Source organism: Alligator sinensis, unplaced genomic scaffold, assembly GCF_000455745.1.
Source record: "Alligator sinensis unplaced genomic scaffold, ASM45574v1 scaffold712_1, whole genome shotgun sequence".
NCBI classification, from domain to species: Eukaryota; Metazoa; Chordata; order Crocodylia; family Alligatoridae; genus Alligator; species Alligator sinensis.
The window spans coordinates 181,702-197,240 of record NW_005842880.1 but is presented as its reverse complement, the minus strand read 5'-3'; the positions used below and the strand labels follow the sequence as shown (position 1 = coordinate 197,240).

At 42.0% G+C, this 15,539-nt stretch overlaps 1 protein-coding gene across 5 annotated transcripts in view; it reads left to right on the top strand.

Annotated features, from left to right (window-relative positions):
* ELAVL2 (ELAV like RNA binding protein 2) overlaps positions 1-15,539 on the top strand; it is a 74,461-nt gene that overhangs the window by 957 nt on the left and 57,965 nt on the right. For 4 of the 5 annotated variants that reach the window (XM_014525781.2, XM_006035832.3, XM_025192011.1 and 1 more), the window contains exon 2: positions 14,537-14,627. The exons of the other annotated variant lie outside the window; for it this stretch is intronic. In XM_014525781.2, coding sequence (XP_014381267.1) covers positions 14,556-14,627 — 72 coding nt within the window. In that variant the 5' untranslated portion in view covers positions 14,537-14,555. The remainder of the gene's footprint in view (positions 1-14,536; positions 14,628-15,539) is intronic. 5 annotated transcript variants of the gene reach the window in all.

Here is a 15,539-nt window from a genome sequence, read left to right as displayed (position 1 = left end):
CCCCAATTCAATGGCAGAGGAAAAGAGGGGGGATGAGTGGTGTTGGCAGAGCTCTGGAGTTGCATGGAAGCTGGGGCATGGGAAAAAACTCATGTTGGTCAGCTTGTGAGCTGAAAGCTCATGGCAGATGGAGAGCACTGACAGGCTGGTGAGCGCTCAGACTTCAGCTTTAATGGGGAGAAGAATCCCTCTTCAAAGTGCAGAGTTGATAAGGGTATTGATACATGGACACACTAACTTAATGTGTAGGGTCCAAGATGAAAAGCCAACCAATATTTGTTTGGGTGTTTTTCTTCTGTTCTTTCCTCTAAAATTACTAACTTGTATGCCTTAAATTGATTTAATAATAAATCTTCATAAGGAATAGGCTTCCATATCAAACTGTAGAGCAGGCTAGTTTTTTAAATGTCTCTTTGGCCAGATCCAAGCTGCTTTCTTTCAGCTCTGTCCAGTGGCTTAAGCATTGTGAACCCCAAGGCTGAGTTGTTGTCTGCAGACTCCAATCATTATCAAAGCTTATCTAGTTCAACTCCTTTAATTCTAAATATGGTTCCCTGAGGTTACTCTTATGGGTATCTCTCCATTTGAGCAAGAGGAAAGACGTGTATGTGGAGCTGGTACAGGGTTACTGAAAGCTTTACAGACTCGGCGGCTTACTGACCTACTCTATTTCCATCTTCCTGCCAAGTTTGCTGGTAGGAGTAAAGGGTATTTTTAGCATGTCTTGAGGAACTGACAGATCCACACCCTTCACTTCCTTTTGGATGATAAGACATATGCATGGTATAATAGTTTGGGGGGAGAGGTGAACCTTCATGGGCTTGACGGTCTCATTTTTATAAATGAGCCTCACAGCTGGGAGGGGTTCCTATAGATTCCCTGGTGCTCCACCTTGTAGTAGTTTTTGAAGAACTGCAGTTGCTTCAATTTTGAATGAGAAGCAGTAGAAGAGTGAAGGAATATTTAGCAGAGCTAGCTTCCGTGCTCGTTCTTGGCCACAGGGAAAATACACTCTTTCAGGTCACGCAGTAAGCCAACGAGTCTTACGGTGCTTTCTGCAGTTGGGAAGAAAAGCTGAGGGATTTGAATAATTGCTATCTTTGGGGTGGGAGACTTGCTGTGGAAGTTGAAGACCAATCCTGGAAAAGGATAAGGCCATGCAATTGTATGCTTAAACTTTAAATTAAAAAAGCTACCAGTGTAGATATGTGGTATTATTTTTTTATTTTTTATTTTTATTTTTTTGTTACTTGGTTTTTAGTAGCACTTGGAGTCCAGGTTAGGTAGTAGTGTAAGCATTCTGTCTCCTAAATTGCTGAGAAAAGATTGTAGTTGTACCGGTGTTACCTACTGAGTTAAGCCAGAATTAGTTTTGAGTTTTGACCCATTTTAATCCTAGAAGAGTAAAGAGGCCTTAGACAAGATCAGGATGGATTGGTTTCTCAGTGGGGTCAGCACTTTCAGACTGTCTCAAAACTTCTTTAGTGTTTGTAAGTCTGATAAGTTCACTTCTGTGCTTGCATGTTTCATTACATTGGTAGCAAAGAGTCTATGGTGCCAATATCTCAAGGCTTCTGTGAACTCCACCTAGTCTTCCCCTTTGCTTTTAAGTTGGCATGTTCCTGTTAAGAGTTCCAGCCACTTGAGTCTTGTCTTGTTTTGTGTTTTTGTACAACTCTGGGTCTGTATTTGAAAAATCAGTTAACCTGCAGCATGCTACAAGCGTTAGTGACCAAGCATAGGTGTGCCTTTTGCAGAAGGCACAAAGCTTTATATTAACAAATTTTATGTTTCTTGTTCTTACACCATTCCTTAAGATGGAAGTGTATGTAAATATGATCTGCATTAGCAATGGTGCTGTTCTGAGTCTGCAGAGTTTGCCACTGCATTTGCTGCTCTTAGCTTTTTACAAGTTTTAGAAGGAACTGAGAGTGCTTCGAATGGTTTTCATTGCTGTTGGGGAGCTGGGTTGGATGGAGGCTGGGAAACTCATAAACAGTGGGTCCATTTCACTCCAGGTCACTGGCGTATTTGAGGAACAGCTGTGCTGAGACTAGTTACTAGGACCCCAACACAAAGTTTGGGGGAGGGAGATGTTTTCTCTAACCTCCACTGCCTACAGATCACTCCGGAAGATATTTGGATGTGGAGGATGCACTGTTATCCTACCATTGCACCAGCCAGGACTTCTAGGTCAGTGCTTCTCAACCTTTTTGTACCAGGACCCATTTGTAAACATCCATGGCCAGTCCCGACCCAGTGGCCCTCATTCTTGACTCGCTGCCTCCAGGCCTCAGCCCCCCAGTGTATGGGGTGGAGGGCAGCAAGCAGCCCCTTGCAGACTGGAACTCTGTCAGCTTGTAAGGAAAAAAACATCATTTCCCACGTTTTTCTTTAAAGGAGAATCCATTTTTAAGGTTTGTTCATGACCCTTTCATATATTCTTGTAACCCACTTTTGGGTCATGACCCACAGGTTGAGAAATACTGCTTTAGGTTACAGAAGGAGAACAACAATAACATGCTTAGTCTTATCCACCTCTCCTTCCAACAAGCAGAAGAGGAAGGATTTGGGAAGAAAAAGTCTTGAAACTGATATGTATATAGTGCTTTCTGTACTTCACTTGCTGTCTTTACTTCACATAGGTACCACCCCCACATGCTTCTGTTTGCCCCAAGACGGGGAAAGGACTGAGCTCAAGTTTCGCCATCTCAGGAGTGGAGTGAAACTGCCCTCTGTGAAAATCATGGGGGATTTTTTTCCCCTCTTAGGATTTGTAGCACACTTATGGTGGCTGACCATGTGCAGGGGGAAAAAAAGGAATGATTCTTGCATATGACCTTTTCTTAACAACATGCTCTGTGTGTCATCCCCTGCAACTGGTGTTCTTGCTCCTCTGGACCTAGGATTATTGCCATCTTTCCCCTTTCCCCCAAATTGGGGAACAGTGATGTTCAGAACTAGTGATTTGAGATGCATTAAATAAGCGAAAGACCGTCCTTAGAGTCAGTAAATAAATAGTTTCTACAATGGCATGTTAATCTGTCTTCTGGAAGTTTCTAGATAAGCTTGATTTTCAAAATTGAAGAAAGCAGAAGATCTAGTCATTAACTTACTTTTACACAAGAACTGTATCTCAGGGCAATGACTAGTTTGAATTTGCTAGTAGCAGTTTATGTTAATCTTGGGTTTCTATAATTTGGGTTTCTGCAGTGCCTCGTTCTGTAAAATTTGCTGCTTTTACCCCTTAGTGGCTCAGTGTCGCTGATCTAGCTTATACACATGGTCGAACCTTTGCAATTGATACATAGGCAAAATCCTTATTTCAGGCTGGTAGCCTTGCTTGTAATACGGAACAGCTACAACTTGAGCTCTTGATTTATTAGATGACTGAAGAAGAGCCATATATGCTCTTTGTTGGGCTACCTCTGGCCTGTGAAAGATGGGGAGAACATTTCATCTCTTTATCATTCTTTACTGGATTTCATTTTTTTAACCTGTGGGAGTTTTTTTTAGTTCATGCTAAAACAACTACAACAGGGGTGGGCAATTATTTTGGGTGGAGGGCCACTTACAAAGTTTTGGAAAGCTGTCGAGGGCTGCATGGGTTGCCCTGCCCTGGTCACCATATTGGGACCAGAAGTCTGACCTCCTAGCCCCTGACCTTTGCCACTGGAAGTCCCTTTCCTTGCCCTGGATGTACTCCTTTTGGGAGGAAGGGTGCTGTGATCTGGAAATGGTGAAAAAGTGATGTAGATGTAGATATGTATACACCCACCCACACAAAACATCTACTATAACCTATTTTAATTTTATTTAAAAATATTTTTCTACTGATTTCTGTGTTTACAAAAAGTGTATCTAGAGGTGGCTGCATAATAGCTTAAAATACAGTCCTGCTGTGTGTTTTGTGTGGGCAGCAAGGGGGTATAAGTGGCGGTGTGGTTGGGAAGAGTGTGTGTGTGTGTGTGTGTGTGTGTGTGTGTGTGTGTGCGCTGAGAGAGAGCCGGGGCCGGGCTGCCAGCTTCATAGCGTGCAGCTCTAACACGGCATGTGAGCCTCACATGATGCAGCCAGGCAGACCCCATGCCCAGGCTCTGTGCTTCTACAACCCCACCCTTGGTCTTTGCGTTTCTGCCTGCCACCACCTTTCCCTGCATTCCCTCCTGCAGGCTTGCCCACTGCTCCCTGCAGCCCCTCGTTTCCTGCAGTGCTCCCTGAGGCCCCTGCCGGGGCCCACCACCTGCTGCAGCCCTGCTGTGACTCCGCTGCCTGCCGCAACCCCACCATTCACCGTGGCTCCACCATCTGCTGGGGCCCCCCACAGCTATGCTGCCCACTGGGGCCCACTGCGCTGCCACCGCCTGCTGGAGATTTGCTGCCCGCTGGGTCCTGCCTTGGCCCGGTCGCAGCTCTGTCACCCACCAGGGCCCACCTCTGCTGCCCCCTGGGGCCCGCCACCTCCCCACTGCCCACTGGGGCTCTGCTGCCTACCGGGTCCCACTGTGGCTCTGCTGCCCACTGGCTCCTGCTGCTTGCTGGGGCCCGGCTACAGCTCTGTAACCCACCACATCCCCACCAACTGCTGGGCCCCGTGATGGCTCTGCAGCCCCACCACCCATTGGGGCCTGGCTGCAGCTCTGCCACCCGTTGGGGCCCACTGTGCTGCCTGTCATGGCCCCGTTGCCTGTCGGGGACCACCATGGCCCCACTGCCCGCTGTGGGCCCACCGCCTGCTGCGCACCACGTAGGCCCTGCTGCTCCCCACAGCTCCCCTGCCACTGCGCTGCTCCCTGCAGCCCCCACCACTCCCCGCAACCACCACTTCCAGTCACTCTTACCTTATTTTCCACTCAGACGGAGGGAGGGGGAACTGCTTCAGGGGCACAGGGCCAGAAGCTGCAGAGGCTTCTGGTTGGAGGCTGTGGGCGGGAAGGGGGTGGGGGGCTGGGTGGAGCTGGGCTAGCTTTGTTGCTCAGCCACAGGCTCCTGCTGGGTCCTGCTGCCGCTGGGTGCCTGTCATCTTTGACAGGCGGCCATGGGCAGCTATAAATTAATTTTCTAAAATGTTTTAAGTCCCCGCGGGCTGGATAGAATGGGCTGGCGAGCCATGTTTTGCCCACCTCTGAACTACAACAGCAAAAACAGCTTTTAGATGCTTTTGTTCTGGGCATTCTCTGTGTATAACAGCAAGGTATATAAGCTATCGTGTGGATTTGGGAGGCAAGGAACACCTGGGCATTGTGTTTAATATCTGTTCATGGTCCTGTATCTTTTAGCATGGCCTGTCTTTACAGGTGTATCCAACTACTGTATGTGAACTGCACAACTCGGTAACCCTTATGAGTGCTAGTTGAAGGTAGTTTTGGTTTTGTTTGCTCAAATAGGTTGTTTAGGAAAAAATGTTGAAGAGAAATTATACAATAATATCCCACTTTGAAGTACAGGTTTGTCTATTAGCTGAGGTTTCCCCATTGGCTAAATTAATAATGTACTCTTCCCACTACCCCCTTCAGCTTTTTATATTTGTGACTCCTGGATAGCTGCTCCATCAGTCTTTTTTTTTGTTTGTTTGTTTTTTGTTGTTGTTGTTTTTTTTTTTAGTTTTAGCTTTACTTACTGTACTAGTATTTATGAAGCTCCTTTATAGCATTGCTTCCTTTTAAATGTTCTTGCATTCATAGCCAGCAATTGAATGTCTTCGTCGATTCTCATGTACTGCGTTTCAGAAATGGCAATGGTCTCTGGTGCCAAGTATTCTCATCCACTTCTAAAATCTATCATGATAAATAGAATTTTATTTATATAGATTTCCTTAGTGTGGTGTGTGTGTTCTGCCATTCATTGTGGATGTTGATCTTGTGATCGAATTTTATTTATTTATTTATTTATTTTTGTTCTGTTGTCTTGTCTATCCTCTAATCATAACAATCGGCAACAATCATAACAATTTCCTTGGTAGCAGGTATCCATAAAGTGTCCCAGTGCATTTGATGGCTTCTCCCAAATTCTGTACTTGGATAATTGCCTGAACGGCATTACTATTGATATTCCCTTGTCAGTGTAGGCTCCACTTTATCTTCAGAATATTCTGTAGATCCTAATGTAACATTAGTGCTTTTAATAAAACATCAGCTAAAAAAAAAAGTTGCTTGTCCTATATTACTATATCCCAATCTCTTCAGAATCCCCTAGAACAGTGCTGTGCCCTCAAGGTCCTGGATTGCCCATATCTTGCCTATGCTGCTTGACATAAACTATATTCTTATTATTGTTGCCCTCTCTCCCTGCCCCCCCCCCCTTTCTTTTCCTTTTGGTTTTTCTTCTGTTTGGAATATTTTAAGACTTTTGCCACCACCTTTATCTTAGTAAAATCATCCTAAACAACTTCTGCAGGACAAACCTACAAGGGAGCAGAGTGTGTGTGTGTGTGTGTGTGTGTGTGCTTATATATGCCCATGCACAATATGCAAGTATTGAGACACTGCATTTATTTGTCACCTTTGCTGCTTTCCTCTCTTATTTGTGCCCATTCTGGACAGTTGTTTGGAGAGGCCGCAGATACTTTTCTATTTTTATGAGGCATCTTCTCCCACGCAAGCAAAGCACAAATGTGTAGTTCATATATAGGCTAGTCTTTAACGTACTGTAATGTCCTTTGTTTTATGCTTGTTAGTTTGTGGGGAATGAGTGACAGTGTGATGCAGGGGAAGGGGGGCAAAGGGAGATGGGGTTTTTAGGAAAGAACTTCTAGCACCCATCCCTTACATTGCTGTCTCTGAAGTTGATGCATGCTTGAAATGGCCTATTGCTCATTTATAGTGCTTTGCCTTTTTTTTTTAAATTGCTAGCTAGCAAAACTCCCACTTATTTGATGGTGAGCACTGGACTGCACTCAAGGACTATGTTCATGTGTTGAACTGTGCTTATGTGAGACTTGTTGGTGAACAGGGAGCGATCAGACTTTATCTTGGAGATTGACCAGGGGCTCACTGGCATCATTCAGCAATGGAGGGCATTGGTAGCAGTTGCTTTCCCCTGCTGCTGTTGGGGAAAAGTGGTGATATACACTTTTCCCTATGCTGGCCAGAACAGAGAAAAGCAGCAGTGGCAGCTGAGTGCTAGTGTCCACCTCACAAACGGAGTCAGTCTAGCCTTAAAAGATTGCTGCTGCTATTCTAGAGGGATTGACCTTCTGTTTTGAGAATTAGTTCAGATGAGATTTGATTTTTTTTTTTTTTTTTTTTTTTTTTTTTTTTTTGGGTATGTCTATGACAGCTATTGGGAAGCGTAGAACTAAATGCAAACTTGCTGTTTCTTCATTCTTATCCTGTTCCTTTCATATGCTGAATTCACACTTATTGTTTCTCCAACTGTTTTCGTAATAGACGGGTATTAGTAATTGCTGTGTCTTTTGCAACATCACAAAGGTTATAGGATTTAGAATATTGTGAAACATTTTTCAGTTGTCTGCTTTGAATGTTTAGAATTATTAGTATTTGTGTCATTCCTTATTTGTCTTCATTGGCGTATTAGTGGGAGGAGTTTCTTTTTTTAGTAATATTCCTGAAAAGTTGAGTTACACTACAAAAAGTTTTGTAAAACAAAATTGAACGGTAACAAATGTTTGGCAACCTAACTGAAAGTCAAGTGGCAGGCAGTTGGCTTGTTTTGGGCTCTGTTCCTTCACTTTTCCAAATGCAATAAAAAGGCATTACTCCCATAGACATTTTTCCTGTATTTAATGGTTGAACACTCCTGTGAGAGTCTCTGTGCCTGTGGGGAACATCTTGAGCAGGCAAGTGAAAAGATCTTAAGAATTTCTCGCGAAGTGTGAGCTTAGCAGACTTTCTGTGTAGTGAATTTTCATGAGTGTTTTGTGCATATTTTAGAATTACCAGCAACAATAGCCTGAGATGAGCCAGATGTGAAAAGATTGTTTTTTTTGTGTGGGCTTAAAACAGTGGTAGAAGCCTTGTTTAGGCGGCTTTTTTTCCACGTTGAAGCTATTTCTGTATGTTTATATGAGGCATGCATGTAAGTTCTTTTGTCCCTTCTAGTAACTCTATTACCAAAGCAAAATGCAATACTATCAACTTCTTCCCAGCAGCAGAACATTAAAAATGTGAATAGTCCTTAGCTTACACCTTCATTCCCCCATTTTCTTCAAAGCCCAGATATATGGTGGGGGAAGGTGGGAACGGGAATATTCTGCAACATATCCTGAAGGTCAGCCAATCTCCAGTTATTAGATCCAGTGTGGAAGGGCAGCTAAGCTCTCTTGCATCCTTTTTATGGCAAGCCTCTTACCAGACTCTCCCTTTTGTTGGAGGGGTCAGAATCCAGTACTGTTGCCTCAGCTGATTCATAACACTGGCAGCATATCAAAGTCATAGCCTGTTGTTTTTTTTTCTTTTTTCTTTTCTTTAATTAACATTGGAATATGTCCCTCTGTATAGTTTCTTCTGTTTAATCAGTGTAGGGTCGAGAGCACAGAAGTTGTTGAATCCTGTCCTTTCATACCTTGCTACCAAATAAGCAACTGCTTTCTGCATTATCTCAGTCTTTGTAAACGAGTCTAAGCTGCAGAGAACATTATGATGATATAACCTTGAAGTGATAAAGTTATAGATGATGGTTGCAAGCTCTGTATCCAAAAGAGAAGGCTGTTTATCTGGCTGGGTATGTTAGTTGCATTTTTAAAGTTTGTGAATCATCTTGAACATCTCCCCCCCCCCCCCCCCCCCCCCCCTTCTACTGTTATACATGCGCTAGAGTAAAGGGGGGGGATTTAACATGATCGACAAGCCAGATTTGACCCACAGAGCTGCTGTATCCAGCCCATTGGGCTATTGGTTGGCCACCAGAAGTTGGGGGATGTGGCCAGGGTGAGTGGCCTGCTGAAGAATCTGGGGCCGTCTGGCCATGGTGGACATGACATTCAGTGAGAAGAAGGTAAGCAGAGACTGATTACACTCTGACTGCTTCACTCACTGCCACTGTAATGGCCCTATCTACTTGGCCAGTGGCCATGCCCACTACTGTGTGCTGTATGCCCCATGCCAGAGCTGGAGCTGTTGTTGCTGTGTACCCCATGCACTGCCACAGCAGCACAGCATATGGCAGCATCAGCAGCTCCAGCTCTGGCATAGAACATGCAGCATGTGGGAGCTGCAACTGCTGCTGCTGCCACAGCTGGAACATCCCCTGCCTTGGGCTGGATCCATTTTGCAAGGAGCCCCACAGTTCGGGTCCAGTCAGGGGTAAGTGGAGCGTTTGACAGCCCTGTACAAAACAGTTGTATTTGCACCAGAGTAGGCGCCCCTTGGCACAGATGCCAGAGCATGATATGCAAAGGTAATTTGCTTGGTATGTGTATTTTGGGGCAGACGGCAGGGAAGGGGCTGGAGGCTGCACTGCCACAACAAGGATTGGTCCCATCGTGGCTCTTCCCCCCCACCCCCCCAATCCCCTGAGCGGCATGCCAACATCTTACAAGTCAAAGTTGTGGGTGATTTTGGCACACTGCCCAAAAACTTTGACCTAAAATGTTGCCAACCCCTGGTTTAGACAATCTAGGGGACAAAGTTCACAAACTGAGCTTACTAGTAGCAGTTAAATAGCCTTACTCCTGTGCATAAGTTCCAGGACACTGTTAAAAGGGGAGCAGATACTAGCATTGGATTGAGCTTCAGCTAACTTTGTCATATTAGGCACAGCTTGTTAGTTTTTCAATGTTTCTGAAGGCTCTCCTCCCAGGGGTGTGGGGAATTAAGACATTTTATTACAATCCCCCTTGAAATAAGGTCTATTTGAAAAAAGACTAAAATTACCCTTGCTAGCCCCAGGAGTGGATATAAGATTTTGAAAAGAAGGATGCAGATGGTGAGGTACATCACAAATACAACACCACATTTTTCTTTAGTTAAAGAGCAACTACAAGTTTTACTAATATGATAGGAGCGTAGCACTATATTCATCAGTTTAAGATGAAAGCAAACACAAATGTAACTTTTTTGGAAAGTGTGCTAATTTGCCAGCTATTATAAAGCTTAAAAAACACAAGATAGGCAAAAATAGTTGAAAGAGATTGTTTTGCTGGTTCTGTAGTCATAGTTAAATGTATATCTTTTATTCAGACTCATAAAACAATTTAGTCTTCCTGAGCATCTTAACGGTGTCTCTGATGCTTTACTGTCAGTCATTTTTTATACCCGAGTCAATATTGTCATACCCAAGTTAAGGTTTTTAGCTAGAGCTAAAAACCTTAATTTGCAGGGTTATGGACTAGAAGGGAGATATTACTTGGAATGGCTAACAGACAGCAAAATTGCAGAAGAAAGGATAGCTTGAATAGTGAGTGGAACATCAAGACTTAAAAAGGAAAGAGGGTTGTTAACATCTGTGGACTGAAGAGGAATTAGCAGGAGTCAGATTATAAGGAGCCATGAAGTCAATTGACTCCCTCACCAGTGTCTGAGTTGAAGTGCTGCTGCCTCTTAAGCAATCAGTTTTAAAGTTTGGGTGGCTGGAGCAGGAATCAAAATGGGGGTTTAGCTGACTGCATCCCCCTTGGATCTGCCCCTGGTTGGCCCTGTTTTGTATTGGTAATGTTTAGTTACTTTCCTAAAGAAGAGTTGACTCATTGGGATACATTTATAAAGTTTTTGGCCAATCGGAATATGCTGTATCTGTATAATTGCTGCATCTTAACACTTACTTACTCTTAGTTTTTACATTTTAATATGGAAAACAGGGACAAGTATTTGCCAGATTTTTGTGATGTGACTAGTAAGATATCCAGAACCACATTTTAAAACTATTCAACTCATTTTTACTCATGCACCGGATAACTTTTTTTTTTTTTTTTATCAACACTGCATCCCAAATGGGTATTGGGGGAAGTACTAGTTGCAGCTGCTGAAGTGAACAGATTTGTTTGTAATGCATCCTTTGCTGTATAGAAAAAACTAATATATTTTGTCCTCATACCTCACTTGACTCATAAATTGGAAGTGAAAAGTTTCCTGTTCTTTCAGCTCTCAGTTGGTTTCTTAACTTTGAATGAATTAGTCCTACAACTGAACTAATTAATTGAATAAACTGAAATGAAAAGAATATTTTCTCTGCACCTGCAAAAAGACTTGCTGTCAAAAGCTGTGTTGGCTTTTTAGCAAATTTACAGATATTTAGCTCATGACTTTCATCAGTTAAGTGATTTGTCCTTACGTGGCTGCAGCTGAAGTTTTAATGCTTGACTTTTTACTATCAGCTTTTTAAAATAACTTGGAATTTAGGGCTCAGTTTAGCTTGTCATAACTTCAGATGTAAAAACAGATTTCTTTAAAAGAAAAAAAACAAAACCTGAATTTTGAAAAAGCAAAGAACTTTAAGGTTTTTTTTACCTATTCCACTTGGTTATAAAAGCAAATAGGAACACTGGCCCACTTGTTTCTCTTGTTGGCGGGGTCACCTATGCCGCATTAGAGTAGAGAATATTACAATAAAAAAAGATTTTAAAATAGCATCATCAGTGGCAAAAAAAGAGGGAATATAGTAGTGGGGTAACTGACATTGTTCATGCATTTAAAAAAAAAAAAATCAGTGAGGCTTCAAACTGATTGTATCCTTCTCGAATTGGGTTCAGGTTTCCATTAATAAGGAAAAGCCTGAGAGGAATCTTATCTTTTTAAAATAAGAAATATGTAACAAAACCATTTCTTTAAGTAGAATTGAATAGAATTCTAGAATATATGAATGTTAGTGACATTGCTGAGGCTGGAGTTGCCTTATATTTTAAGTAAACTTAATGATCTTGAGCCTTTTGAGTATGTTAAGAAGCTGGTAGTGGAATTTTGAAAACTTCTTTTTTTTAAAGACCTAGCCAAGCAAAAGTTCAGTTTCCATGTTTAGCATGAAGGGTTTACCAGTGATGATTGTACAAGAAGGACTTTGATAGAAATACCCATATCAAGCAGATGATTTGGGGTGGCTAAAGTTTGAACACTTTGGATGCATAACTACATACCTGTACCTGTATTTCTTTAAAATAAAAGGTAGGCAGTGGTGTCCCACAGGGTTTGGTCCCTGGACTGGTGTTATTTAATATCAGCGATTTGGACAAGGGTGTGGAGAGCACCCTGTCCAAGTTTGCAGATGACACCAAGTTATGGGGCAAAGTGGGCAGGGAGCAGATACAGGCAGATCTCTACGCGTTGGAGCAATGGGCAGAACCAAACAGGATGCAGTTCAACAAAGACAAATGCAAGGTACTCCACCTAGGGAGGAGGAATCCCCTGCACACCTATAGGTTGGGGGATGACCTCCTCAGCAGCTGAGCAGCTGAGAGATCTTGGAGTCATAGTTGACTCCAAGATGTACATAAGCTGTCAGCGTAATGAAGCCATCAGCAAAGCCATTTGCACCTTATGGTGCTTTAGCAGATGCATGACCAACAGAGCGAGGGAGGTGATGCTCCCCCTCTATGTGGCTTTGGTCAGGCCACAGTTGAAGTACTGTGTGCAGTCCTGGGTGCTGCACTTCAAGAGGGATGCAGAGACTCTGGAGAGGGTCCAGAGGAGGGCCACTCGTATGATTAGTGGCCTCCGTGCAAGACCCTGTGAGGGGAGGTTGAGGGATCTGGATCTCTTCAGCCTTCACAAGAGACGTCTGACAGGAGACCTGGTAGCAGTCTATAAGTTTATCAAGGGAGGACAACAGAGTTGGAGATGCACTATTTACCAGGGCACCCCTAAGAGTAACTAGGAGCAATAGGTACAAACTAGTGGAGAGTAGATTCAGGTTAGGGGGGCCAGAATCTGGAATGGGCTGCCAAGAGAGGTGGTAACATTGCCTAACTTGGAGGTCTTCAAGAGGAGGCTAGATAGGCACCTGGCTGGGGTTGTCTGACCTTGGATCTTTTTCTGCCTGGGACAGGAATCGGACACAATGATCCTTTGGGGTCTCTTCTGACTAGAATCTATGAATCTATAAAACTTGTAAGATCCCAGGTAGTGTACTACTCCAGTTAAGCACTGGAAGCTTGTTCCTGAATTGACACATCCAATAAGTTTATACTGTATTAAGGCATCAAAGAGGGCTTAATGATTATACTGTCACACAAGTTACTTGGTCCAGGTGAACCTGAGTAAAACCAATTAGAGCACATAGAATTAATAGGAGTGAGAATTCAGATTTTTTTTTTCCTGTGTTGCTAACTGTTCTTCTAACTTATTTTGTGAGTATAAGAATCATTTTGTAGTAAGGCTTTGGCCATGGTAGATGTGTGCAGTGATTATTTTTTGTGTTGAGAGAAAACATTGGGGAGTTTTTAGTGGCACTATTTGAGCTGCAAAGCGCTGTTAGATTTTTAATGTGAAGATATTAGGTATTCCTCAAACTGGAACATGAAGTGTTTCTTTGCGTCCAGCTAGGTCAATTAAGTTTGTCCTACCGAACATATATTAAAACTTAAGTGAAAGAAATTTCAGAAGTTACCTAAATCATAATTTACTTCAGAAGCCAGAAGAATAGACTTGTATTAAACCGTGGATAAAAAACCTTCCAAAAAGTGAATGAATTTAGGGGGGATGTGGTTGGCATAAATCCTCAGTTTGCATTCTTTTCACAAGTATTAGGGCAAAAAAGTGGGGCTGGAATAGCACAGCTCTTTCCTGTTTTGTTTTGTGCCAGGATTTTGTCTGTATTTAATATCCGGGCTAGATGTAAATAGCCCATTAGCTATATTGATGGCCTGTTAGCACTGATAATTTCAAATCCGGCTGGGTTTGCAATTTGCACATTTAAGAAAAGCTCAGTTGGCTTGCTTGGGGACAGTGATGCCTTTATCAAACATTATCTCTTTCCTGTTATTAGTCCAGTTGTTCCAGTTGGAAAAAGCTGCTTGATGCTGTTGTCACTTTATAAACAGTAACACTTTTTTCAATAGGGCCATTGTAAAATAACGTTCTGAATGCAGCAATAAAACTTCTGCTCAGTCTTTTAATTCATTTTTTGTTTAACCTTGAACTTCTGGGGTTAAGTATAAACTGGATTTTAAGAGTAGTGTGTTGTGTGTTGTTTGTGATTTATTTATTTATTTATTTTTGGTTGGGGAGGGCATGTATTTTTCTTTAAAATAGTGCATGACGCTCTCACTTTATAACTAAAAATCTATTCACTTACATTTCCTTCCTGCTCGCTTCCTTCTTCCAGGTTTTAAAAATCATGCTGTGGTGTGGTTTTCTTTAGATACGTGTGACTTTTTTAAGGTAGTTTTCAGGCTAGATGCAGAGGTAACTAGTTTGTACTACCTTTAAATCAGGCTCTTTTAAAAATGACTATTTTAATTCATGCAAGAAAAATATCATTTTAACCAAATTTGGAAAGATTAGATTGGAATTGCCTCAAATTCAATTAAGCCACACTGCATGGACGTGCTGGGAATATAAATACAATTACTGTAAATTTGTACAAACTGATTTGTTGCATTATCTTGCTAATCTAACATACGGTACTTTTTGTGTCCATATTGCAGACGGCAACTCCAAACTAACATGGCAGTCAGACTGTGTGATGTGGCTTCTCTGCTTAGAAGTGGTTCGTGGGCAGCAGAGCCTTGGACTGGGGTCTGTGGGATTTTTCTTAAATTCTGTAGGCTACTTTTTAACATGTTAAAATAGTGCTGAGGCCATACCAAACTCTTTAATCTCTCATTTGGAATTCTACTGTATACTCGTTCATATTTTCAACATAGGACATAGGCTGCATTCCTGTTTTGTCAGGGCCTAGAGCATGCACTCTGTTTATGACTTTTTTTTTTAATATGGTGATATCCTGTAGAAATTAAACTGCACTGGTGATCTTTTTGGAACATCAATTAGATTTTATTGCTAATTCAAAATATCCAGTGGATAATATAAGAGTAGAATTGTAATAAAACTGTTTTGGTATGGTCTGAATACTAAATTTTACAGTAACTTTTGTAACCTGTGTACTGTTTTTTTTTGTTTTGTTTTTTTGTTTTTATTTGTTACTAATTTTTTAATGTTGTTTACAATTTCTACTCAAGTGTTTTTAAAACTGTAAATTACCTATTTAAAACTTTTGCCTTTCTGGATGAAAACATTAATTGCTCAGTAACTGCTGAAATATTTTGTTCGTGTTTTGTGAACAGTTGTGTTGAACCTATCAATGGAATATGCATTATTTGAAAAATATAGCATATTAGTATCACTTTATTCAGAGCAGATGGTCTTATAGTTGAGAAATGCTGTAATTTCAGTGTGTGCAGGCTACTGCAGATGTTCACTTGAATGTTGGCTTAGGATCTTATTCTTGCCACCTGAACATGAAAATAAATGTGCAATTAAGTGAGGATTGTTTGTTGTCCTTGCTAAAACCTGCTAATTTTGATCAATGAATGCTTTAGATTGAAAAATGCAGTCCCAGTGAGCTTAAGTTAGAATGCAGCATTTGTGGCTACCAGCATTGCCATATATACTAGCATTTGAACAGTAATTTGTCTTAATTGGCCTTCG